The sequence below is a fragment of the Bombus affinis genome, chromosome 5, assembly GCF_024516045.1.
Source record: "Bombus affinis isolate iyBomAffi1 chromosome 5, iyBomAffi1.2, whole genome shotgun sequence".
NCBI lineage: Eukaryota > Metazoa > Arthropoda > Insecta > Hymenoptera > Apidae > Bombus > Bombus affinis.
The window spans coordinates 16908109-16935571 of NC_066348.1; the positions used below are offsets into that span (position 1 = coordinate 16908109).

The 27463-nt window shown below is 45.9% G+C and overlaps 3 protein-coding genes across 7 annotated transcripts; 1 reads left to right on the forward strand and 2 right to left on the reverse strand.

The window, feature by feature from the left end:
* The first annotated feature begins 9373 nt into the window (after positions 1-9373).
* Positions 9374-11665, forward strand: LOC126916790 (autophagy protein 5). The gene is made up of 4 exons (XM_050722955.1): positions 9374-9801; positions 9909-10114; positions 10195-10520; positions 10580-11665. The coding sequence occupies exons 1-4, from the start codon at positions 9646-9648 to the stop codon at positions 10687-10689; spliced, it is 798 nt and encodes a 265-aa protein (XP_050578912.1). The 5' UTR covers positions 9374-9645; the 3' UTR covers positions 10690-11665.
* Positions 11244-27208, reverse strand: LOC126916795 (uncharacterized). 5 transcript variants are annotated; one of them, XM_050722962.1, is made up of 3 exons: positions 27031-27208; positions 11714-11846; positions 11244-11502 (listed from the first exon to the last, which is right to left on the reverse strand). In XM_050722962.1, exons 2-3 carry the CDS (start codon positions 11807-11809, stop codon positions 11302-11304), a joined length of 297 nt encoding a protein of 98 aa, XP_050578919.1. In that variant the 5' UTR covers positions 11810-11846; positions 27031-27208; the 3' UTR covers positions 11244-11301. The 5 variants fall into 5 exon arrangements, with proteins under 5 accessions (XP_050578919.1, XP_050578920.1, XP_050578923.1 ...); XM_050722963.1 differs by lacking the exon at positions 27031-27208 and adding an exon at positions 13156-13283; XM_050722966.1 differs by lacking the exon at positions 27031-27208 and adding an exon at positions 13235-13257.
* On the reverse strand, positions 15134-23124 carry LOC126916773 (uncharacterized). Its single transcript, XM_050722917.1, has one exon. The coding sequence runs from the start codon at positions 22498-22500 to the stop codon at positions 19639-19641; it is 2862 nt and encodes a 953-aa protein (XP_050578874.1). The 5' UTR covers positions 22501-23124; the 3' UTR covers positions 15134-19638.
* Positions 27209-27463: the final 255 nt, after the last annotated feature.

Genomic DNA, 27463 nt, shown 5'->3' on the forward strand with positions numbered 1-27463 from the left:
ACGTCCGCGAAAGAACGAAGAGTTTAGTGCAACTCGGAGATTGCGATACTTTTATCGCAAAAGGTAGAAATCACCCGTTTATTCGATATCGCGATCGACTCCTCGTGAAAACGGCGAGTCGTTAGTCCGAGATGTAAGCGGCCGACGACGTAACCGTCGCGATCGAACCTTTGGTTTTCGATTCGTGAAAGAACGAAAGAAAGAAAGAGACGTAGGAAGAAGGGTCGAAGAGGAGGAGGAAGTCTCTCGAAAAAGGATCGCCGTGTGTGCTTCTCGCGGAAAAAAGACGAGTCTACCACTGTGGGAGATCGCGTACGCAGGGTGCAGGCCGGTCGAGAAGTCGTGAGAGGAAGCCTGCGCAGCGAGAGAAGGACGAGCAGAATCACCTGCGGTGCACCTGCTGTGCAGGGGGCTCCTTTGGTCCCGTATTAAAAGTGTATCAGGCCTTCCTCCTCCTCCTCCAGCTTCTTCCTCTTCTCCTTCTCCTTTTCGTTCCCTTCTTCTTCTTCTTCTTCTTCTTCTTCTTGTTCTTCTTCTTGTACTGCTCCTCTTCTTTAGTTCGCTGCTCCGTAGTCATGGCATGCTCCCGCTCGCGAGCCTCCATTCGATTTCACTTTGGAAACGTACTCGTACTCCTCCCACTTGGAAATACCCGATGATTCTACTCTGCCGATAATTATCCCGGTTGAGCCGACTGTTGGCCGTGTGCTTTTGCTGGAAACGGTCTAAGAATGGGTGCGGCGATGTTCCACGGCCGGAAACTGTCGACCATTACGATCGTCTCGACCGCCTCTCTCCGTTCACCGTGCCGCTAACTCGGCTCCTCGTGTTTTTTACATTAATCTCGATCGGCTCGATGCTCGAGCACCGACCAACGGGACAAGACTACCGATCGACCGAACCGACCAAAACGAAGTCAAGGGTAATTACATAATCGGAGCAGCCGGGATTTCTTCCGACGCAATCGTCCTCTCCTTCCTTTTTCCCCTCATTTTCGTCGCTGGAGACGCTTAGTTACGCTTCGCAACGGTAGTCTCCGTTTTACGAGCGTTCTATCGAGAAATCTCGGCATCGCATAGGCATTATCCGCTGCCTCCATTTCTCAACGTCGCGCCGGCTTAATACCGATTCGATACGTAGGTGCTTCGGTGACATTTCCCGCTTGCTCGGCTCGCCACGAGCCGTAGCAACTTTCGAGAATTTACCAAACACGTTGAAAGCGGTGGAAATAAAAAAGGAGAACGAAGGCAGGAAGGAAGGGGAGTGGAGTCGTGGAGTGATCCGCGCAGAAGGCGCGGGCGCCTCCTTGGAGACAGGCGAGAGAAGGTGGCGGCGAAGAAGGTCAAAGCGATTTTTCCCTCTAACGGACGAGCTAGAGGAGTCGGCGCGGTGCGGCGGCGAGAGAGCCGCGGTCGCATTTGTTTCACGGCAGCCAGCAGGAGCAACCAACGGCCAACAGGTGTATAGCAGGTGCACACCCCGAGCGGCATCGAGAGTGCCGTGGAGAGCTAAAAAGTTTCACGTCCACCTGAAGGTCCCACACGAGAAACCGGGCGACTTTCAACCGTCGTTTTCTTCAGCGCCACCACCCCTCGACTCCCACCCCACGAAGCTACACTCGCCGTGTACGGTGCCGAACGATCGAAGAAACCATCCGACGATCCCACTCGTTCTTCGTCTTGCCGCGACAGCACAATACCATACGGCAGCAAAGAAACAATCGATAGGCCCGGTACTCGAGCTCGGTCCTCCGATTCGCCGCCTTCTGCGTTAGCGACCTAACTTTCCATCCACCCCGGAACTCGATCTTGTTATCTAGCTAGTTAACTCGCTCTTGTGGCGCAATCCACGAAATAGACGAAGAAAGAGACGATAGAGAAGAAGGAGGGCACTTGGTTTGGAGCGTGCTAGTGAACGCGTCGGTAGAATTACCGGTCTTGTTAAAAACCATTTCTTATTAAGAGCAGAAGCATATCGCGTACGGCCAAGACGACTTTAAAGTATCGGTGTAACGATCAAGTATCTGCCTTTGTACTACTTTTACCGTACTAAAAGAGACGGCCTGCTTTTACACGGAATATTCGTCGATATTCGGAATTTCGTAAAAGCTTATTTTTCTCGAAAATCGATAACATCGTTGTTATTCCGAACCAGTCGCACGAAGCCTAGAAAACCGAAGTCAGGTCATCCTATGCGCTGTACGTCTTTGACGGTGCTACTGGGACAACCTAATCGAACATAAGATCTCTACGTCAAACTAGAGCAACCTAGAGACTCGTGTTTTACACGCTGAAATAGTAAAGATCGTAGCGTGTATTTCTAGAAATGGGCAATTCAACGCGTATTCCTTGGAAATATGCGAATTCCTCTAGTTAGAAGCGTAGATCGATCGCCGCGAATGAACCATCCTTTTAAAATTGCCCCTGTAAAGGCAAAGAGAGAAAATCCAAAGACGGTAACGACGAAAGAAGACACGAAGGAATACCGGAAGAGGCGAGAAGAAGGAGGAGAAGAGGAAGGTAGAAGATACGTTGGAAGAGTGCGAGGATGCCAGTCGGAGAGAAACACCTGCGTCCCATTATCGATCATCTATCGAACGGGGCCTCCAGTCGGCGCTACCCTCGAAATCACTATGCGTCGCTATGTTTCCGACTGTTGAAATTCCACCCTGTGTCGTGGTGGCTCACCGTCAGGTGCTTCTTCCTGGACGGACAAGTGCAGGCGGCGCGAGTGCTTTCTCGAATTAATGACACGTTGTCCCACGCGAGCGTGGATGGCCTTTCTTCTCGGACTTCTCTTCCCGGATTTCCGTTTCCATTCCGTTTCGTTCTATTCGTCGTTGCCAACCACGGTTCGAGCCAGCGATCATCGTGGAAACTTGCTGCCAACTCGGGTTTTTCGACGCGCGTCAACGCGATGACCCACAAACGTCCTACGGACGCGTTCAAATTTCCCATTGACAAACTTTTGCGTAACCTTCGAAACGCTTCTCGTCCGCTAATACGTCTTCGTATATCTGTATACGTAATAAGCGAGAGCGACCGACGAGTAATGAACGAGTTAAGAACGAGCGAGCAACAGCCGTCATAATCGTTAAACGAAGGACAATTTTTAAAGAGTCCGAAGGAAACGACGTTGGTCGATAAGCGAGATAGGAAGAAAGCAATTGCCGTCTCGTGAATTTATGGAAACCGGAGGCACGAGGTGGTCCGGCACCACCGACGCGTCCATTTATGGATAGGCCAATTAATCGAACGGAGGCGGACCGCGATAAAAGACGCGACGATAAAACAGTCGCGCTCGCGCCAGTAAACATACACGTATGTTGGCGCACTTTTACTTATCAAAGTTCAATTGAGTTAACGATTGCACCTGTACGTTCCTTTCTCCTCGCTAGAGCGCGGCTGGGATGGATGGCAGCTGGGGCCGGCATGCACGGGCGCGCGTGTCGCGCACACGGTATACCGATACGCGTTCGTGTACGTACAGGTGGGACGGAGTCATCATCCTTCTCCTCGAACGGCTCGCACCATCTTCCCGTCCTTATCATAAATTTTCTCTCGTTTCCTGGCCAAGCTCGAATTCGAGCTATCGACCGCTCGACCGAACGATCGCTGCTCCACGACCACCGCTCGCCATCGATCTCCGTCCACGTACCGTTCCTCGTCGTCGTCGTCGTCGTCGTCGTCGTCGCTTCGTTCGACCATGTCTCGAACGTCTCTCGATACAGACGCCCGAGAAAGGATCGGTCTTTTTTGTTCGCTCTTTAATAATCGAGTCGGGGGATACATGGTCGATGGACGCGTGAAACGATGGCAATGGTGCCGGTTGGTATAATAACAAGGGCGAGCACGAAGAAGGAGGAAGTATCGCGTAGTAAAGCGTGGAAGATCGCAGGCAAGTGCGAAGTAATACTCGCCGCCTACGGCGAAATCGAGTTTCCATCCGTTGGAAATTCCGTTGGACGGCGAACGGGTGAAGCGACAACGACCTAGAAATTGCCGCGGTGTAGATGGACGCGGTAGGGATCGACGAACGTCGGCTAAATCGGTCGCGGTGTTCGTTAAACGACGAAACGAGCATATGTACGTACCACTTATGAATCTTTGAGATTTCCGTCTCGTTGTAGGAAAATTGCGTGGTCGTGGCGGTCTCTCTAAGAAGAACGATAGAAGCTCTCGAGAAGTACGTTGCTTCGAAGGAAGGAAGATCTTTCCCCTGCGAGACGGGACGCGCCCCCCCGGTGATGCGAGTTCGGCTTCGGCTTCGACTTCGGCGAATCGTTTAATCGGAGGCTTGGCCGACGCGCTCGTCCCCGTTAAAAGGAGCATTCACGGATAATAATTAGGGTGCAACGGCCGTCGCGTTCGTGCAGCGTCGCCGAATCAAAAGGGAACAGTGATTGGTGGCTGGCCCGATGAGCAGCAACGGGGTCCTTTAAACTGTCCCGTGTCACACGCTGCTGCTCCGGCTCAACGCTTTTTTACCATCTGCCCCTTGTCGGGCATATGTTGCGGGATAACATCGAAAATGATCCGAAACAGGTAGAGGATAGCAGAGGCTCTATCTACACAGGTTTCGACACTCGCTACCCGTCTGTCGGCGATCACCTGTTGATTTCCTTTAAATCAAAATAATATCACGTTCTACGAGTTTCCACGCTCGGTGCACAGTCGGCGCACAGTGGCTTTTCCTCCGAATGGGGAAGGGTGAATACGACTACGAAAAAACTCGATGCCTCTTCCGGTTTCCCAGAGCGCGCGCGTTCGCGCACGAATCGCCGTCACCGACGACCGATCGTTCGGAAGTCGCAACTCCGAAATATCTTTCCAGGCAGCGCGAATATTTTCCGTCCATTTGCCAACGTTGCAACCTGTGACGCGAAGGTACAAGTTGCGACTTCCGTTTGGAAATTCTTCTTCGCCGCACGACGGAACTGCGCCGTGATTCCAACTCTTCCGTTTCCGGTGTATGGACAAATTCCACGATTACGATCTCGACGAACAAGAGCGTCGATTAAGCGACTGAATGGCGGCGTAAACCCCCCGTGAGAGTGGGTCGGTACCTCGTCGATGAAAAGAGGGGCTGCATGAAAGCTCGACGCTTGATTTATGAACGAAAATCTCGAGTAAACGCCCGTTTCCGCGCTCCGCCGGGCGTGAAATGACTTTGGGCGAGTTCTGCCGCGAGCGGTCTGTCCTCGTCGCGACAGCGAACCGGCCGGGCGTGCAGTTCCGGCACCGGGACACCGGAAGCGCCGGCTCATACATCGGGTATTCGCGTCTACACCGCTTTGACGCGTCGTCGCCTAACCTCGTTCCGATTCCAACTATCGAAATAGCTGTGGTTTCGTTATTAAGTTGGACGACCCGTTTCCTAACCTCGATCGCCTTAATCCGATCGGCTTGATTTTCTTTCCGACGAATTTAGCGAATATTCACCGCGACAAGGTGGATTTCGGTGGTATAATTTCGGTTTAGTAAATCGACTAGCCGGAAACTCATTTCTCTGGCAATCAGTGGCATCGAGGATTTCAGTGGGCGCGGCCAGTGACTCCGAAAACATCGGTTTTATTCGGAATTAAAGGTTGCCTGCGAGGCAGCAACTGCGAGCCGAAAATTACGACCAAACTCGAACCAGAGATCCTTCCAGCGAAATTCCCAAAAGATTTGCCGTCGTACCGCCTCTTTGTTTCGTCGTTGGTCAACTGCACGTATCTGCTGTAGTAGATGGTGGTTTTTCAATTTCTCCAGTTTTCCAATTCAACTTTCGTGACGTTTCGCTGGAAGCTCGTGGAACTTTGCTATTTATATTCGCGATCATATTGCTGGACGTTGTAACGCGGTAACGATAACTGCGAACCATTTACCAGGGGTCGAAGGTTGTCTTATAAATCGAGCTTTTATTGCAGTTCGTGTCAGCACAGACGAAATGACTTTTATTCCAGCGATAGATTCTCCCCTTTTCTCGTTGCCTTATATTGCCACGTTTTTATCGCGAAAACCAGTCAGAAGCAGATCAAACGGAGATTGCAGCGGAAAGCGTCGTCGCTCGATTCCTTCCTTCTCTCTTTGAGAAAATCTCTCTTTGAGATATTCGAATTCGAATATTCGAATACTCGGCGGTTTAAACGCAAACATTCAAATATTCAAAATTCACGGACACGTACTTATACAATTTCCAACGATATTAAAATTTCTATCCTTCTTAAAGTACGCGTCTACCGTGTATCTAACGATCTTAACGTCGTCAAGAGCATTACGTTTCGCGTAACAGCGAAAAACAACTTAAAAGCCATTTCACAATGGGAACAATCGCGAACGAAGAAAGAAGGGGAATGAATAAATGCCCTCTTATTCTCCTTCTAGCGATTTTTGTTGATAAACCGTGATCGTTATTGAAGGATAGGTCGGTGCGCTTCTCTTGACAAAGACGTTGCTTTTATCCGCACTGCGCATACATTTATACGTACTCCGCTTTGTCCACCCTTCGCTGATTCCAGATTCCAGATCGTTTTTTCATACGTTTATCGCCGAGAGGCATTGGTTTCCGATCGAGAGCCATAGTCCGCAATAAACTCGTCGATGACCTTAGCCAGATCGACTGGCTGCGTGGGCGTACTGTCTTTTTGATCGCCGAATACGCATAAATCGACCGACGCGATAACCCAATTAATAACAATAACGTATTTCCTGTAGCGAGATCTCGTGTCGGAAGAACTCTTGTAAACGTAAAACCGCGCGCGACTTCTTTTCTGCAGCGTATGCAAATTGTTTTATTTGTAAACGCGATGAAAACGTTTCTTCGTCATCGTTGTCGTATCGTGCCTAATTAAAAATGACGAAACAGAAAAATCTTCTCGGTGACAGTTTTATCGTCGGTTATAATACACGTATTAGTAATACGATGTTGGTTCGATATCCCTCTCCCCGGCATGATGTAAGTGCTCGACGATAAAGTTTTCATGGCAGATCGTTGGTCGGTCTCGAGCTGCTGTTTATAAGAGGAATTTATCAGAAGGTTTCGTTTATCGGGACGGACAGTCGGGTCAGACAGTCGGTGGAGACACGAGCGAGCGAAACACGCACACGCGGCACTGCGTGCAGCTGTACGCGAAATTGATGCCGTGCCGCCCGCCCATTTGCAATTTCTACGTAAGAAGGCGCGCTAGTTATTACCGGACTGATCGATCAAAAGTTCTGCCTTTGGAAAAAACGGTGTAACGATAAACTAAACCGTCGGCCGATACTACCACCGCTACGAATCCATCATCGCTGCCGGGTAAATAAAGCAACGTGTATGCCTCGATTAACGAGCTACGGAATTTGCTTCTGATTAGCGCGTCTTACGATATATGCCGCGGTTTAGCCACTTTGACGGTCGATCGTGTATTTTACCAGTGTTTTCTTTCAGAATGTCTGTAACGCGCATGCGCGTTGTGCTCGGCATACTTTGCCTACGATACAACGATATTTACGTAAAAACATTTCGAGTATCACCGGCACACTGAATTAAACGTTGGAAAATAACGTTCGCGTTTAATGCGCGCGTTATGCGTGAAAGTTTGCAAATTACGCGATAGATTACGTAAGATAAAGAGTTAAAAGATTAACTAGCAGCGGAAATGCGACGTTTCGTTTATCTTTTTAAACGCGTTCTAACACATGGCACTCTGAGATTTAATACTGTTCGTTGCGAGCAGAGGGAACAACAGGTGGTTAAAATCGATGTTGCGTTTAGTCGCGTTACGACTGTTAATGATACGTGTGTTAATGATCAGTGTGAAATGGACGTGCATGCACGGCTGTCTAGGCAGTCGAAACGAAGCAGAAGCTTTTATCGTGACGAAGAGAGTGAATTTTCTTTCTGCCCTCTCAAAGTTCAAAGGTTCGACCGATAATACGTTCACTCGCCCGACATCGCTTAACTGATAAGAAATCTGCCTTGCTTATTTATATTTGATATTTGATATAACCACGTGTCCGATACTTTTGTGCGTTATCGCGCTTCCTTTTATGCTCGAGTTCCTCTTCGGATTTTATTGACAATTTCATCGCAAAAAAGAATTTTTTATCGAAAATGTTTGCTTTACGAGGAACGTAAACCCGAACATTCAGACAGATCGGAAAAACAAACAAATTGTTTTCATTTATCAGTGGAACCTCTGTCTTGTTGCATGTTCGACGGAAACGTGACCAATGTACGTTTAAAATAAATACACGAAAAATATTTTTTATATACGCTTATGCATCTATTTATGTATGTATGTATACTGTATTTTTGTATCGCAATTTTATCCGAGCTATCCGACCGACGGTATCACGGATTCCTAGCCTATCGACTAGATTTTTTACGTTCGTGCTGCCATCTCGTGGAAACGCTCAGAAATATTTTAAACGCAGACGTTTGTATTCTCTTTCTGGCGTATCAATTGTTCGATGCATATTTCGTTGTATACATAAATCGATAAATGAATGAAAACACCTGCTAGATCGCAACGATTCTATGACTAATGATCAATTTGTAAAGTACACTTAACGACATTAAGAGACTTGCGTGTTATAAACGCTACAGAGATGAATAGGGAGATCGCCTATACAATGTTAAAAAAGTCAGCCAACAAATGCGCACTAAGAATAAAGGCCTCTGGTGGCCAACGACCGAAATATACGCACGCTTCTTCTTCGACGGTCTTGGCGGGAGAAACGGACGTATGTACGGCGTGAGGGGAAGTGTACATTCGTACCGGCACAGCGACCAGCGAAGGATAAAGAAGAATACACATAATAATTGCTTAGAAGATTAATTGGTAATTAAAAATAAATTGCTTTTTTTGAATTGAGTATAGAACTGCCACTTCGGTGAGGGCAGTGGGACAGAAACGACAATCAGCATATCATAAGTAGCCAGATCATTAAAAAATGATCGCGAAATTGTGTCACTTCGTATGTTATCGTGTGCTCTCTTGATACGAAATCCCAAAACTGGTCGGAAAAGTTTTTGCTCTCCGGTTTTCTCATAGAATGACGACGTTGTTACTAGAAATTTCAGAAGGATTCGAATACCTTTTACGCGAGGGTGTCGGAAGGATTTTGAATTATTAAACGCTTTGTTCATTTGCAAAATAAGATTGTTTTATTTACTTCCATTTGCAGATTTACAATAATCTTCTATAAATTTGACTTCTTTGTTCGACCGATGGATCTAGAACGAGTCTTTTCTCACAAAAGCGACGAGAATTACGTGAAAATCGTAGTCATAGTAATGGGCGTAACGTTCTATCGCTTTTTTTTCGAATCGCACTATAGAGTAAGCGCTTACTTTCGGGTAACTCTGTACGGCTCGGTACGAACGCACATTTCTCCACTCGCCGTGTATGCTCCCACCAAAAGCATCGGGCGAAGAAATGTGCGTATAGTTCGACCGTTTGACCGTTAGAGGCGGTAATTCGTGGAGCGTACCTTTGGCCAAATTTCTGTCATGCTCATTGACAACCATCCTACTCACTCATCTCTGGGCACTATCTGAATGAACTTAGTTAATTTTTGTAGCAGACGAAAAACATAACCTTTTATTTCAAGATACTCGTTTCTTGTTAAAAGTTCGAATGAATTAGAATAAAGGTTATTTATTGCCGTATGCATAATGGCGAATGACAGGGAGGTACTGAGAGAAATTTGGGATGGTAAAATTCCTGTTTGTTTTACGCTTGATTCCGAGGAAATATGTGAATTACAAGGACCCGACCCATTTTATCTTATGGTGCCTAGGTTAAGTTATTTCCCACTATGCACAGATAAGGTAAATAAATAACATAAATAATATAAAAGATATAAGTAAAATGCTATCAGTAACAATTATCTCTATAATGTTTAATTGATCCATTTTACACATTTTTTTTTTATTAGATACGAAAACATTTTATAAGACATATACAAAGTGACAGTAAGCAGGAGCATGAGATGTGGTTAGAATTTAACGGTATCCCCCTAAAGTGGCACTATCCAATTGGTGTTCTTTTGGACATCTATTCCAATGACGTTGAATTGCCTTGGAATATCGTCGTTCATTTTGACAGGTTCCCAGAAAATGTGCTGATGCACTGTCAAAATAAGTGAGTATATTCAGAAATAATCGAATATCTGTTTCTAATAAGATACTTGATTCGACGAGACGTTTGAATTTCAATTATAGAGAAGTAGTGGAAGCATATTTTCTCTCCTGTGTAAAGGAAGCAGATGTATTAAAGCACAGAAGCCAGGTTGTATCCAGTATGCAAAAGAAAGATCACAATCAATTATGGTCTGGTTTACTCAATGATAAGTTTGATCAATTCTGGTCTGTAAATCGAAAACTTATGGAGGCTAGTAACACGGAGGAAGGTTTTAAGTACATACCATTTCGTTGTTATATAAGCGAAGACAAATATGTACAAAAACTTGTAAAACCTGTAAATGAGGAAGGCCAAAGGAAGACGTTAAGGCATTTGCTGAACGAAGTATTCCCAGACAATGAAAATGGTAAATATTTATTTTGTTTGTGAATATTTTGAGTTTTATGTGTTTGTTTTTTTATATAGTTACAGTGTTCACTCATGGTATTAGCCCACCTTTGGAAACACCCCTCCAATGGATGTCAGAACACATGAGCTATCCTGACAATTTTTTACATTTAGTCGTGACATCATAACCCACGATGAAACAGCCAATTGACTAATTATCAATGAAATCGTGAGTTAAGTGCTGGTTTCTCTTACCAGTATTACTGGTATTCTAATCAAGATCGCTATACTACGGGTCTTTTTAATATTATGTGCTTTGTCGTATATTTATTTTATACGAAGTCATAAATGACCCTCTAATTTTTCCTGGATGATATCGGTTAAACGCAAAGCTGTTACTGTTGCTTATATTCTTGTAACGCACGAACATACTCAAACTCTGTCGTAACGTTGGACGGCAACGTTGGACTTGTGCTAAAATCGAATCGATATTGGACCACGTTTATTATAGATCGATCGGATTGTAATTCAATTCACAATATTGTATCCGGAAGGAAATATATTGTATAAATATAATTATATAAATATTTAAAGAATCATTTATGTATATAAACGTATTAATTGCTATTGTATTGGATATCGTATAAAATCAATGTGAATATCTTAAGTAGGAAATGAAACGAGGATTGATTGCTGTCTTACTCGAAGAAAAAAGGGAAATGAAACATTAAAGACGCTAAACTATAAAATAGAGACATGGTCGTTTAATTTACAATCGAGAACCATAATTGGGTCATAAATTAGTTTATTGCACAGCTATCTCGAGGCTTTCGATATATCCTTGATATTTGTGAGGATATGGTACTGTCGTTACGAGTTGCCAAAGAGCCGACTGGTCTCCGCACAATAACAGGGTGGTTTCCGTAGCTACTATATTCCATGGTTCTGCGACTCGTCCCAAAAGTTAAATAGTTAACAAGTTCCTTTTTACTTTGTTGCTCCTGAAATGTAGAGATTTACGAGACATTGAAATAATTATTACTCGGAACAATGTACAAAACCATATACAATGTGTTCTTAAAATACAATTTATGTATTAAAACGATTCTAAGTTGAGACAGAAGATCAATAAAATGTTGTTTCTATATTTAATTACAATTTAAATATGACGTTTTTAATTGGTAGACCTGTGCGTCGTAAATAAATAATTACTTTAAATATGATCAGAGCAGCGTCTTGGTATCTCTTGTGAATCTCTTCCTTGGTCACTACGGCCTTCACTTCGGGCGATACATAGCGCTCCGTCATTTACAACTCTTTTTTCAATGGTCTTTGTATAGGAAACCTGTAACACGTATCGATTTACAAATTACGATATACAAATGAGATCCGAGATTGATGAACGACATGACAATCGTCATAAAATGTCCTGTGTTTAACGAACCAGCAAAATCATCGATCGAAAGAAGCGTACGATCTGTCGCTCGAAAATTATTGTCTACCAAAAGAGAAGAGAGATAAAAGACAGTGGGGAAAAGAGGCATATTCCGAGGAGAACGAGAGAACGAAAACAAGCAGGAGAAACGATGGAGAGAAGGCACACGTTCGTCTAGGGTAAAAATAAACTCTGGCTGGACTTTCACAACGCAGTAAACGCTGTCTTCCAACTATTTTCAGAATTAATATTCTCTACTTTTTTTTTCCCCTCCTCTTTTTGATTAGCTACGCAATCTGGTCTTTTCTTTTTCCGTTTCTTGAGAAGGATTTTCTTTTTTTCCCTCCTTCAGCACTAAATTATCGTACAATCAAAATGATAATGGTTGAATGTTTCTGCTATCTTTTTCTCTTTAACGTTTACGTCTAACAGATGACTCTACCGTGATTCTAATCGAGTTTGAGAACATGCAATCTATATACCGGTAAATTAAACACGATGCCCAGCTTTTTCAAACAACTTTGTTGTACGGACGATGGTTGATAAAATACGGTGCAGGTCGGCGGTTTCTAAAGTTGCTGACAATTTATAAGCAAGCACTGTCTGATGGTATCGGCGGACGGACAAGAAGTACACGGTAAGAATAATCAGCGAAACTTGAGACTTTGTCGTCACGCTGATCTTTAACTCGCAAACAGAGAAGACACGTTATTCGTCTATTGGAATGAAGCCAGAAACTTTTTGGTATCCCTTTCGAACTTCCGGTTGAGAACGCCAGACGCGTGGAATCCTGTCGTGAATTTTTTAGCGTTGTAGATAGCAGCTTATTACCTTTGAATGCGAAACGATTTAGCAAAAGATACGATGCTATGCAGTTGTACAACTTACTGAGAGGAAATTAACTGGGTCTACGCAATCGTAACTTTAATTCGAACAGATACATTTGCAAGGTTACACGATCGAAGTAAATATGTAACGTTAGTATGAATTTTCGTGCGCATATGCCACTGTACCCTTCCTAATTGCATTGTAGCAGTCGGTGACATTTATTGGCGTTGATTGAAGCGTTGCATCAGTCATACTTTGATTCAAGGTCTGTTTTGCGCGCACACGGTGGCCTCAATAAAAACGAATCGCGATTTAATATTAGGAACTTTCGATAAACATCGTTTATTCCTTAATACAGCCGAAATTGTCGGCTATAATGAACACCACTTACAAATAGAGTTATCGCGGATTTCATTTTCTTCCCATTTGCAGTGTTAATCATGCCATATGATTTTAAGCTAATTACGTACCGGGAGAACGCAATATGGCCTACAATAAGAACGATAAGATATTTAATAATCTTTCAAAAAACCGTAGAGAGAAGTATCGATAAATCAGTGCAACTATGCTACCACCGTCGATAACAAAAATGCCTGGATTATACGATTGACGTTAAGAGCTTCCATAAACCTGCAGAGGGATTCAAAACTTGTTTGATCAACGTCATTCGGGACATTACAATTTTAAATAAGCTGTTAAAGTCACATTTAAATAGGAATGCAACAATTAGTACAAGTTTATCGCACGAAACTAATCGCGCTTCCGGTTTAATTATCATGTATTCCAATCCAATTATACGTCTACTCTAGAGATATATAGGAATATATGTATTGCATCACATGCATGTATGCAACTGCCCGCGCTACATTTTTTAGCCCCTGCTACATAAGTTCAAGGAAACGGTCAATAAAAACAGCAATTCAATCTTTCTCCTCGCATTAGCCTGTTGCATTAACGGTGATTTATAAATAAACATGTAGTCTTTATATTGTAAAAAGACTCGTCGAATTTTAAGAATGAGAAGACATTTAGCGATTCGAAAAAACAACTACAAGTTAAAGATCTTTTACGTCATTTATCGACACAAGTGCATAGCCGATGAACAGCAACTGCATGGCGTGCAGGCAGGCGTGCGATTGCGTGCCTAGAAAGTTTAGCGAGTACGTGTGCGATCGTCGATCCTCGGATACTACCAATCAACCACGATAACGGAAACAATGCATCGGTTGCATCGATTGCAGATCGCACGACTGTATGAGTGTGCATCCGACGTGACTACTTTCAGTATACGAATCACTAAGTTGACTTGTCCTTATCTTCGATATGACTTCAGTCCTCGTTCAAATGCGACAGAATTATTTAAAAGCATCGCGGAGAAGCGTACTTTAACGATAAATGTAACACGTGTGTAACGTCGGTATTTCAGAATATGACGAAATTTCGAACCGAATGACGTTGACATATTGTAAGCTTGTATCGCAGTTGTAGGTTTTAAGTTGAATTTAGCGTAATTCGAAATAGAACGTTGCAGTAGTATTTCACGAGTTTCTTCAGCGTGTGAAACGTTTTATTAGATAAGATTACCATCTTTGCTGAAAAAGAAAAGAAGAACAATCGTTTGAACAATAGCAGCAATGATACCGATTTGCGACATTTTTCTTCGTACGAGCTTTCAACAACAAACCTCTTCGAACGTAGTTCCTAACGACATAAGTTATTGGATTTATTTCTCACCATATTTCTAGAGTTATTTCTCGAAATATTGGAACTTTATTCGCGTTATTGTCACAAAAAAGAAAGGCATAAGGCAAAGGCAAGTTGCGAGGTCGATAAGACAAAAGTTACTTTGTAAGCCATGTCTGTTATTTCCTCGAATGAATTTCTAATTATATTCTCGTCCTCGATGTATCGACACGTCGCGTAATAAATAATAGGATGGAACAAGATCGAGATCAAAGACTGTACCGCTCCCTCGAAGTCAACTTGTAAATCGGCGTGTGTATGTATCTTTGTTCGACTCTGTCAACTTTTCTCAAATTATCAGTATCCCAGTTATCTCGAGACGCTCAGTCTGCCACGCGTGTAAGCGCCTCTGAGAAATGTATATACATAATCAAATGCGTTTTCACAATCACGTAATCTCGTACGATTAGAATTATCTAAAGCTACAAGAAATAAAAGAAAAGGATGTACTGATTGCATTATATATTCGATGGTGGCAAAACGTGATACGAAAACGGTTGCGAATTTGTATTCCACGATAAACACGTACTGTGTAGTCAGGGTTAAAGGGAAAGGTCGTGACACTATAATTAAGTTGTTACGTTAAGTTGTTAATTACTTGCAAAAATGGAAATAATACACGAAGGTTTCTTTTAAAATAGTCTCTTATATTTTCTCTCAAATTCTCATAATCTACGCGTGTGTATATAATACAATATTTAATACAGTAATTTTTGTTTCTTCGAGCGTACAAAAAAAGTGAAATAAACGACAGATTCATGATGCCTGTCTCACCGTACATTAAAATCGTTCTCAAGCATTCTCTCTCCCTTTCTCTCCGAATAAATTCAGTCTCTCCCTCTCACGCTGTCGCTACGTTGTTCTCGGTGAATCACAATAGCGGATATGCTTGGTAATCGGTCGAATTTTACCGACAAATTGAGAAACATGCGGATCGGGCGATGCGCAGAATATCGTTGCTTTCGCCGCTGTTTTTAACGTCCGCTGAGAATTTCGACCGTACAAAGAGAGGAAAAAAAAATGGATAAGCCCTCGAGGCTAGGTATCAACGATTCAACGATTATCACACTTTGAGCTGCCTCTCTTGGCGAGGGAACCCGATTCGTTCGTTTCTAGCTCTCGATCAACCCTCAGAACGAGTTCACGTTCGACTAACACAGTTTTCCATATATCATCCGGATGATTTACGATCGAATACGAATTAAATGCCAACCGATCAGAATGACTGGAGATGTACAGTGGACGAGCGGAAGATATATATTAAAAAGGAGAGGAAAAAAGAAAGAAACGAACAGAAGCGTAATCTATCGAATTTATACGACATCTAGATCGATCTGGTTTATTCAATTAGAAAACAGAAAAGAGAAACAAAATGATGGTTTTGACGCGTCGAATTAGCGACCAAATAAATAAAAGAATAAATGTGAATACTGATATTATTACACGCTTGGACGAGTCACCGGTGTTCTCTTTCGCGGAGCGTATCCTTGCCAACAACCCGCACGGGTACGCTTCTTTGCCGCGGAGAGGACGTAAAAATACGTGGCTCGTTCTAAGGACGCGAGACACTTTGGTCCTTGATTCCTTCTCGCGCCAGCGAAGCTATAAGGCACGAGCGATCTTTAAAAGGCACCGGGCGAGTTTTCAAGCGCTTCGTTACATACAATTTGATCATATTAAAATATAATAATTATGTATACATATACATATTTATTTATATATATATATATAAAGTCACTTTGTCTCTATCGTTCAACACTACATATATATATATATATTTCTTTACACATATAAGATACACGAGCATTATGCTTACAACGTAATTATTTGTGTGTGTGTGTGTGTGTGTGTGTGTGTGTGTGTGTGTGTGCGCGCGCGTGTGTGTGTGTATGGTTTGTGTATATACATCGCCTCCCTGCACGTGGGTTTAAAACGTGGGGGTTCGCCCACGAAGTTTTTCTCCCCACTTCGAACCAATCGTTCGTTCTCTTCGTGTCTCCTTCCCCTCTCTTTTACTTTCTGTTCACACAGTTTGATGCACTTAAAAAATATTGCTTATACAACGCTTTATGCCTCGTTTAATAGACTCTTGTGGGCTGTGCACATGAAACACACGCGTGCGCACGTTCAAAACGCGCGCCGACATACACGCAACCACGCATTTATTTCTCGCGCTATCGAACACGCACGCTCTCTCTCTCTCTCTTTCTCTCTCTCTCTCTATCTATCTATCTATCTTTCACACACAGACACACACACACTCTCTCTCTCGTCAGTCGGTTCGACAGTACGTTTATTATGTAAAACGTTGTTATGGCATTATGTAATTCATTATGGCTTAAGATTACGCTATATTTTATTGTACATTGCCACCTTGACCCTATCGGCGAACGCGGACAAGGTTAATACGGTTTCTTCTCCCACTTTGGCGATATTCGATTCTCGAGGTTTATTCTTTGCCAAAGAAATTCGTTAAAAAGATCTCAGTTAGAAAATGAATAAAAGAAAGAGATTAGCGGTACGTTTGGTAGATGAAATTCCATCTACCAATAGAGGTAGGAAACCGGAGGAATTTAGTTTCTGCTCCGTGGAGGCATGAATCCAGGTAAATACCGTTGACCCGTGCGTAGCACTATCCCCGAGGAACGCAAGTGCATCTTTCTGGTCTGATAATACACGCGGCTATCGCAACGCGTGAGATTAGTTGCGCTTGGAACGAGCTCGATTGAGTCTGAATATTGAAACATTGACGTAACTGCTCTGTCTGCGATGGTAATTTACAAAATTGCCCTTCTTTGCCGCGACGTGCTCAATTGCCGGATCGCAGAACATTCGTGGAACGCTATTTTCGGTTTCCCATCCGAGGGAAACTTTCTCGCCGGATAGTACTCTATTTTCGCAGACCGTGGGGCACACGCTGTACGCGTAGATTATCTCGTTCCAATCGATTCGGGCAGATAGCGATCGATTATCAGACACAGAAAACGGAACGAGGCATTTCCGAGTTTTTTTTTTTTTTTTTTGCTTCGCGACCGACCGCTGATTCAGAAACTTTCTTCGCCGTGATAGCTCGAAGGTCGTTCGACGATAAAAATGAACGCGTTATCGACTCGAGAATCGAAATAAGCCGGCGGAATACCAACCGGAGAACGAACGCATGAAACGATGTACACGCGTGAATAATTTATAAGAATAATTAAGAACGTTACTCTCGTGGTTTTGTACCGCGAACGAGTGCGCTAACCTAAATTAGAATCGCGATCATATTCTCTAAACACTCGATGCTATAACGATGTTGAGTCCCTGTGTGATTCTAATTTCTACGTTATATGTATATCGTGTAAGGCACGCGGATTTTACGGAACGTTTTCGTGTGTGTCTTTTTGAAAGTCTCCCCGTACGATCAGTCTCGTATCCCGACTTGGAGTATACGTATATGTGCGATCAACGAACGAATCGTTTCGACGTAGAACATTGGATTGTCAAAATTTCATCGATCAATAGCAATAAAAATATTTACAATTACTTTATCGCAACAAATACATAATTTCAAGTTTCTCCACGCGGAATCGATTCGCCGTTTTACATTCCCTTTTTATCCTTGTCGATTTCTTAGCGGAATCGAGACACAAATTTGTACAAAATATAGCTCTATATACGACTAAGTCTACGTGTAAGTTTGCTCTAAATTGGGCAACACGTTTGCTCTAGGATCAACGAGAAGAAAGGCACGGATGGCGGCCTCGAAGGGAAGCGTGTACGGCGAATTTCTCGCGAAGTCCTTCTTCAACATTTCGTGTCCCTTTCCTTCTTCCTCGGGATCGCACATTCGATAGAAAAATAACCACGAATGATGATGCTAGCGAGAAGATCGAACCAAATTATTATCAAAGATGCATCGATATGTTCGAAATCCGAGTTTACTCGGCTCGATCTTTCTATACCATCGTATATACATATTTACAGAAAATTCGATCCAGGATGAAGGAAACGAGACACCTAAGGAAATAAATCGCCTGGCTGTTCGAGAGGGGAGAGAGTTCCGGAAAATTAGAGAGGAAAAATTGAGACGAAACCCTGTCGTAATACTTACGCACCATGCGTGGCACACGGGTGCGCGTATGGAAGAAATTGTTTGAGCAATTAAACGATATTAAGAGATCGATCCTCGACTGAACGCGAAACGAGAGGAGCGGCGTCGGTTCGCGGAAAAGTCCGGTGTCGCGACACCGATCTGCTTTTACCAAGAAATCGAACCGGGCTCGAAAAAGAAAAACCGGTAGCCGTTTCCCATGGTCGAGATTACGAATCGAGTGTTTTCCGCGAAGGCAATTGGCGGCGAAATAAAGGCGGTGTCGTGGTGTTGCGTTGCGGAACGGCACGGTGCCGCGCGCGAGACCACGCTACCGAGTTTTCCTCGTGATCGATATCATACCGAGACTGACATAATTCCGTAATTATAGCGAGCACACTCGACCTCTAAACGGCCTAGCCGATAGCCGTCGAACGAGCTAATCTCGTCGATAAAGCCGGCACGAGAAAAAACTTCTCCGTGTGTGTACTTCTCGACGATTTTCATGGGTGGGGAGAAAGAGGGAGAGTAGAAGGGGAGGAGTGAAAAAACCTTGCGGAGGGCAGCGGGAGAAAAAAGGCCAGATCCGAAGAAGTTGGAACATGCCGAACGAAGACGCGACTGTGTATAATCTCCTTCCATATCCCGGCTCGTCCAATGGTCGATTAAGACTTATCGTGATGTATAACGCGACACCGATGATCGAGGAAATGATAAACGCTTACGTGGCATACGACGTGTCGTAGATCACGTACCAATCGATCCTGCCCGGCTAAATCCTTTGTGGAAGGTCTTTTGCTATCCAACGAATATCTACGAATCGATTGAAACGTCCTTGATACGGATAAAATATTAACTATAATCTTTTTTTTTTTGTTTCCGAATTAAATGTCATCGGTAACGGTTACATTCGACGGAGATATCGGCTTTAAAAAATTGTTTTCACATAAAATATCGACTCCTTGATATTCGATTAATTTGGATGGATACTGTCCCGTTAAGATAGAACAAACCGTCGCTCCTGTTTCGCGCAATCGAGGATCAGTCGTGATTTACCAATTAAGTGTAATGAGGACTCGCTGGATACCTAACAAACGCACTCCTGACCTGTGGGAACTCAGTGTACGGACTTGGGTGAGCCCTCCAGGATACCGGCAATCTCAGGCTCAGCTCGAGAGCATAGTCGTGACCTCTGCCTTCGTTCAAATTACAGATACTTTGGCAGTTGTTGTTGTTGTTCACGATTATACTCTGGCTACTGACTGGCGACAAGCCTCTTTGGATCGCGTGTTCCTTGATAGGTTTGGTCACAGGATTGTCCAAATACGGCTTGAACAGAATTGCGTCCTTCTTCAACGTTGGTCCCGGTGGCGGAGGCGCGGTGGACGCCGGTGGTGTTGGCACGGTGCTCGATACCGGCTCCGTTCTCGACGGAGAGGCGACGACGAGCCTCTTTGGCTTCACCAAACAGAGCGGCGTTTCCTGAGGAGGCACTTCATGGCAGGAGTTCGTCCTGATCGGGTCTTCGGCTTCCAGGCAGAGCCTCTTCGGCGACGGCAGAGTTTCGTAACAGCAGGAAAGCGTGCAGTGCTGTCTCTTAAACGCCGAGGACAATTCCTCCGAGTGCTCGGGAGCCGAGGTGATCTCCGAGGAATATTCTCGAGGCGAATAACAGTACAGTCTGGAGTGCGAGCTGGAGTAGCAAGATCCTCTTAAGGAGGTTTCCTGGTAGCACGAAGCGACCGGTGTTACGACGTGGCCGTCCATGCAACAAGCGAGATTGCAAGAAACGACGGGCTCGTTCTCGGAAGATACATCGACCGCGGCTGGATGCTGGTAGTACGGAAGATGGTGCGAAGAGGAGGAACCAACGTCGCAACAGTAAAGAGGCGGAGGCGATCGCTCGAACTCGATTTCAATACGATCCTGCGATAAGCTCGAAACGTAGTTCGACGTCCTCAGATCTACCGGTGAGTCACCGGAAGCGGCATCCTGGATAGGGCCGAGCCGTTGTCTGGAGTTTCCACGGAGGGCGATCTCGCCTCGCAGTTCCGTCTCCTGTCCGAGCCACTTCTGTACCTGACGACGGTTTATGCCAAATTTCCTGGCGGTGGCGCGTTGATTGCCCGCCACGCCGACGTCTCGATGAAAAGCGTCGAGAACGTCCAATTTGAATCGAAGGGAGAAAGATCGTCGACGAGCGAGATCGTTGGATGAATTGTGGCTGCCGGAAGAGCAGTCGAGAGGGTCCATCTCGCTGTCGGAACAACTTGTGCTGGATCTACCGGAGCTGACTGGTTCCTGAGGGCTCGAGGGTAAAGAGTACCCTTCTCGATCGTGTACGGGGCTTATCGGACAGGAGTCGGCGAGTGTCGAGGTAGCGGCAGGTGGTCGTTGGTAATCGACGTACGAAGACGCGACAACGGCTTCTCTTCCTTCTTCCACGATCGGTGCTGCGACATCCTCTTCCAGCTGGATCTCTTCCTTAACCATCGCCCTTCCGATTTCCGGTTCTTCGGCGATGTTCTCCGTTTCCTTCTCTGCGTGGATACGAACCGCGGTGGTGGTCGTTTCCCTGGACTCTCTCTGGTGCTGCTGCTGCTGCGCCGATCGGTGGTGTAGGGACGGGATCGGCTTCTCGGAATCCAACGTTGGTGACGCGTGTGCGTGTGCGTGTTCGTGGACGTGCACGTGCAAGCATGGACTCGCGGAGGCCCGTGGGGAATCGAAGTGAACGGACATGGTGGAGCTGGAGCTAGAGTTGGAACCGGTGCCGTTGGCTGGATACGAAACGGGCGAGAGAGGGACCCTCGAGACACCGGGGGAACTCGTCGATTCGCACGGCACTGGCGTCGCCGCCGAGTCTGGGCTCGCTCGTTCCGTCTTTATCATCGACGGCGCTAGCAGCGATCCGTACGACGGCGGTGACGATGATTTCCCGTCCATCGATGACGACGAATCCACGTCCCCGTAATTTTGCTGAGATCGATGATGATGATGAGTAGCACTAGGTGTCGAAGAACGATGTCGATGTAACGACGATGTGGCGATCGCAATCTCGTTGCTAGCCTCGTTACCACCGTATCGGTGGTGTTCCTGATGAACAGGTACTCGATACGCCGTCAGAGTCTGATACACTTTCGCTTCGTTTCGACCGTCGATAAAATTTTCGTGTTCTCGTTGGCCGTCCGAATTTAGAACGTAGTAGGTGGATTCTTGATCTGCGCGTGTCTCTGAGTAACCGTGAACGTCCACCGTTACCTGTACTCGATCCTCCGTTTCCCGACAAGAATGATGCTGCTCGGAATTGCTGCCGGAATATTCTTGATATCCGAGACGAACGGGCAAAACCGGCGCCGTCGCCGTTCCAGATTGGGAAGCATATTGGGGCGAAGAGGGTGAACCACCATGAGGAGGATGAGAAAGAAGAGGTGGGGGCCCTTGCTGTGTAGCCAGCTCGTCGCCGTGCAGTCTGGCGAGGCTGAGGTTCAAGGCCGGCGCTGCTGGAGTCACGGCAGGCCCCGTGGCTTCCGTCACGGTACCGTCCGGCTTGGAAACACCCACGGGAGAGATCGCCGTTGTCGAGACCACTCCACCACTGGTATTTCCAGTCTCGGCACAACTGTTTCTCAAATTATCCTCGCACTGTAACCATTTTTGTATTTGACGTCGATGAATCCCGTACTTCCTCGCGGTGGCACGCTGATTTCCACGACAGTCGATGTCGTTTCTGTACGAATCGAGAACCTTGAGCTTGAAGGCCGGCGCAAATATCCGTCTGCTTCCCATCACACCGACCGATTTCCTCGTATTCTGTTGCTGCTGATGTTGATGCACTGATTGCTGTTGTTGCTGTTTTTGATGCACCATTTTCACTGCTGTGTTTTCCTCACCGAGCACTTCGCTTACTCCATGAGCCATAACGTGTGTTATATTTCACGAACCGAACTCCTTCGCGGCGTGACGATGACCGTCACGTCGAACACGAGAACGAGAACACGACGATGAGCTTCGAAACCGGGCACTGCCAACGACGCACGGGGGTACCTTAACGCGTAACATTGCACGAAGTGGCCTGGCCGCGCCGCGCACGGAGTTCCTTTTAGGTCTTGGTAGATGCCGTAACTAATTTTCATCCCCACCACCGGCGACGAATGCGGCTGCTTCCCACTGAAACGATCTTTCCCTTCCCCTCCCTCGTCCCAAGCTCGCGCTCTCGCTCTGTCACCCCTTGCCGCGCGTCTCCCTTCTCATTGCCGCACTCTCGGTCTCTCACCGTACTACCCCCACTCCCGCATCGACCGTACTCTAGCGCTTTCTCTCTCTTTCCTATCAGCGATCCATTCTCTGTCCTTTACTCTCCGTATTCAGTAAGCGCCCCTCGACGTCCCGCATCCCACTCGAGTAGCACAGGCGCTAGTCCACCGCCGTCGGCCACCAGTCATTCTTCTTTCTTTGCGCCACCGACCTAACCTCCACCAACTTCTCTCTTTCTACGGCTCTCGTCATCCTGCCTGACTGCCCGCACCCGTAGGCGCCCCACCCGCCCCTCCCCCCCGTCGCACCCTCTCGCCTTTCTCTCCTCCCTTTCACACCTCAGCGCCGTAAAACTCCGCCATTTTGTGTGCTCACTTCCGTTAATGACGCGCGCGGGAAACGTCACGCCAGCGTGACGACGCTCTCGGCGCCATGTTGTCTGCCGTACTCGTCTGACTGCCTGCCTGCCTGCTTGCCTCTGCCGTTCGCTCGCTCGCTCGCTCGCTCACTCGCTCGTTGCTTACCAACTCTCGGCTCGCACTAGCCAGCATGGAGCCATGATTTTTGTTCGCCTTTCTCCTAGTGCGACTCGATCATGTCTTTTCTCGGCATTCACTATACTAGCATATGCTGTGCAGAATCTTTTCCAATGTCTATGAATTGCGATCGAATCGAATCGAATCGAATCGAATCAAAGCGTCAAAAGAATTGTGGACGCGCGACTCGACTCGACTCGACTCGACGAGCTACGATGTTTTCTCGCGCGGCTGAGATTAGGCGTGTTATCTAGGTTAAATCGTTGAAGACCTACGTCAGACTTCGCATACGGTACGATTCTTGAAAGTTTGCCGTACCGAGCGCCAACACAGCGACCGTCGTCTAGGAAGTTTTATTGGCATCGAATAAGGGGAAAGGCCGGTGAGGCAAGGGGATTTTGCCTTCCAGGAAAAATGCCTGTGGCCGTGTCAGCTTTGCCAGGTAGTGGTAGGTCTCGTTAGGGTTGAAGTACCGTTCTTATTATAATCACGGTAGGGTAATGTGATCTGTATTGTTCTTTCCTGATTATTACCAGCATTCTACCGACTTACCGTTACCAGTCACTACGATGGCTATTCATAGTTTTCGTCGCATTCTTATTTTTTGTTTCTCGAATGCTCGTCCTATTCACTTCTTGGTTATCACTGAATGAGATTTCGAAGCGTGCATACGGATCACACGTTCCTCGCATATACGTAGTGGAATGAGATCATGTTGTTTTTGTGGCGTGAGCCGACAGTTAATATGTTTAGCTTTACGCGCGGTTGCCATGTCGCTGAGCCGCACGTAGGCCGCAACGTATACGGACGCGGAGAGACCTGCAAGCAATGACGCAAGCCTCGTGTTAGTATATATGTACTTTGGAGAAACAGGAGTGAGAGAGACGGGCCTTGTAGAAAGAAACGAACCGAGGCCTCGTAAATTTCCACGATTCGCGCCACTAGCAGAAACTGAGACTCGACCGATCCTCCTGTCGTTCCACGAAGGAGCACCCTACTGCGTTTCTAAGAATCTGCCTGCTTATTCTCGCTCCGTCGATCATTCCAACTCCGAACCGTTTCTAAATACATCTGACAATCATTAACATCGCGACGAGAGGAACGTGCCTCCTGAAGCGATACGACCTTCGCATAGTTTCGCGAGCGTGTCTCATCTTTTTGGTATTTTATGCTTGTCGTTCAAATCACGAGATCGTATCTTCTTTCCTTTTTCTACCGAACTCAATGTTGTTTTCCTCTATCGTCGGACGTCTCATGATCGTAGTCGAGCTCTGGGGCTATGGAAGAGAAGCGAGAGGAGAGCCGATCATGGAATAATATCGGTAAGAGGCATAGCAGTAGCAGACCGACAGTCGCCTAAGTACGCCACGATGGCTGGCACGTTCATCGGATTTGTCCTTGGGGCCGAAGGTAGGTGCAGCTCGAAGTCCGAGGACGTGGCAACGCAGCGGCCAGGCTCCCCCTCCTTTGTCCGCCGGCCGGTCTTGCCAGACAGGGTGTCGCCAGCTCGGTCGGCCTGGCCGTCCGGGTTGCTACGAGGGGAGAGGGGAAACGAACAACCCGATGGTGTAAAGGGGCAGGGGGATTCTGTGGGTTAGTGTCTGTATAAGCGTGTGACGGAGCAAGCATTAGGGGGAAGGAGCACGTTTATGAGAGGGAATCGTTCCGAACAGATTACACAGGCGAAACGGAGAAGACCGAGAATAGGAAGGAGAAGGAAGGAAAGAGGGATCTTGTAGTTCGTAAGGTCGAACGTGTGTGCGTGTTATACGATCGGTCGTGGACCTACATTCACGCGGGTAGCCATGTTTGAAAACTCGCGTCCCGCTGGAATGTAGCCTGCAGGGGCCCCATCGTTGATTCCTCCCCTCCTCTCCTCCCTCAACGTCACCCTATGCGATTCCCCGGTTCAAAGCTCGACGACGATGCTCGAACGCCTACCTTCCCCAGCACTGTTCCTCCTGGGGCCCTCTTTTTTCTCTCTCCCTCTTTGCCTTCCTATGGTTTCCTCTTCTATCTGCCCATCCTCTCGCTCTTCTCGTCCCTGCGGCGTTCCATGCTTGGCGCCCCAAATGGTCGCGTAACCAGAGACGCGCCTCTGGCCTGGCCTGGCCTGGCTTGGCCTGGTCGCGCCAGACTTCTCGGCGCCCAAATGATGTACGCCGACCATTCTCTTTCCCTCTTTCTCCCCCATGTTCGTTTGCTTCGGTTTCGTAGCCTTCGCTTTCCTTGCTCTCTTTTCACGCATTTGTACTTGTGAGCGTGTGTACGTGTATGTGTGTGTGTGCGCGCGCGACAGTCAAAGGACAGAGTCACCGGATTGAAAGTGAGAGTAAGCGAGATAAGATGCTTCTATTTACCATTGCTTCGACTTGCGACACCTCACCTTTGAGTTCTGTGTACCATACTATACTCATATAGCCCTTACCTACCTTACTTGCGGGGCAAAAGTCACGTGAGAATACCAGCGTAAAAGAAAAGGGCGTACCGGTTGCAATTCCTTGCAAAAAACGCATTAGACAGTTCTCTCCGTTATCTTTGTCTGCGTTACACGGGTATAGAGGCATCGTTCAAGGCTTCTTGGCAAACACGAGACAAACAGTCGCCTATGATACTTATTTTGCTCGGATGATTGATTGAATCCTGTCTGAGGCTGCACTGTCCAAGTTTTCGTATAATTGGCTTCTGTCCAGTACGTAATATCACTTTGCTGTGTATACATATACGTTTCGAACGAGCCTCTGTCAAGCAACGCTTTGTTCCTTCGTTCAACTAATTATACCTTCATTTGTCTTTGTTTTTGGGCCTTATGATCGGAGTTGCACGAGAAAAGTATCAACTCCGTATACTCTACATCGTGCAGTATAACGAATAATTGTAGACAATTTAAGAGGATAATACGTATGTAAGTTCTTTTGTCCAGAATGAAGAGCGGCACTTGCTAAAATTGCAGGTCCGAGTTTATAACCTGAGTTTATTTACGTACATGCTAACTGGGAGAGCGCCACACGTGCACCAGCACATACAGTTCCATTGCTACGTGTTGGTGTTTGCGTTGTATACGTTATTCTACGTGTATATGTGTGAACGCTTGTGTATTTTAAATCTAGTCGCATAGATGAACCGTAACAGATCGTGTGTCCGTAAGAATTTCTAATCACAGCGGGGTTTCGATGCAAAATTTTGAAGCTTGAACAATTCGTAACGAGATGAATTTAGTGCATCAGGGAACGAAATATGTCGCCTCGTACCTTGACAGACAAAAGCAGCCCTGATTATTATCTATACGTATACGTAGGTTAAGCGTCACAGTTGGTCGCATCGCTCGTTTGCCCACGTACGAATGCAGAAATATACCTTCTCCGTGGGCGGTCACACGATGGCGCCTACTCGCGCATACCTGCGCATACCTGTGTAAGCCCGAGGCTAACCTCGCAAACTCTTGTTTCATCGAGATTCTTCGATTCGTTCCTTTGCACAATCCACTCGCTTTCTTTCGTGTTATCGCCAAGACAAAGAAGGATGGAATAAAAGAACAAAAAGAACGCGTAGAAAGAAACGTTATCGAGAACGAACGCAAGGATCGAAGTGCACACGAGTAAGTGAAATACAATAACGCCCACATTTGCAACTCTACGAGAAACGTACACATGCTAACCTTTATCTTATCATTGGCGAAGGCGTATCGAGGTTGACGAGGTTGCCATGCGTTTGCTTTTGATACGACGATGAAAGACAACGACGATGCGGATGACCACGATTCGAAACGATTACTAGCATCTTTCGTATTTGGTTTTCGCGAAAACCTTGAATTCGAACACGGGGATCGCTACGGGTGTAGTCTCCCTCTGACCTCGATGGTTACCGCCTCGCGATTTGCTTTATCGACCGAGCGGTAAAAAATTAAAGGATTAAAAAGCCACGTATTATCCGTTATTTGCTTTATCGACGTTTGGATGCAACTTTTGATCCTATTTTTCATCCAATTCTTTTCTCACTTTTTTGATTTATTGATATTATCGATTCATTTATTTTCTTGCGGTGTTTACATATCAATGTATAGTAGAGTTTTTTTTAATCACACTATACTG

Bases quoted from the DNA above. Each gene is read 5' to 3' on its own strand.
- LOC126916790 (XM_050722955.1), top strand. From the start codon at position 9,646: ATGGCGAATGACAGGGAGGTACTGAGAGAAATTTGGGATGGTAAAATT. The intron at 9,802-9,908 runs GTAAATAAATAA...TTTTTTTATTAG, and splicing joins TCCCACTATGCACAGATAAG to ATACGAAAACATTTTATAAG. The intron at 10,115-10,194 runs GTGAGTATATTC...TTTCAATTATAG, and splicing joins CTGATGCACTGTCAAAATAA to AGAAGTAGTGGAAGCATATT.
- LOC126916773 (XM_050722917.1), bottom strand. From the start codon at position 22,500: ATGGCTCATGGAGTAAGCGAAGTGCTCGGTGAGGAAAACACAGCAGTG.
- LOC126916795 (XM_050722962.1), bottom strand. From the start codon at position 11,809: ATGACGGAGCGCTATGTATCGCCCGAAGTGAAGGCCGTAGTGACCAAG. The intron at 11,503-11,713 runs GTAATTATTTAT...TCTACATTTCAG, and splicing joins CTGCTCTGATCATATTTAAA to GAGCAACAAAGTAAAAAGGA.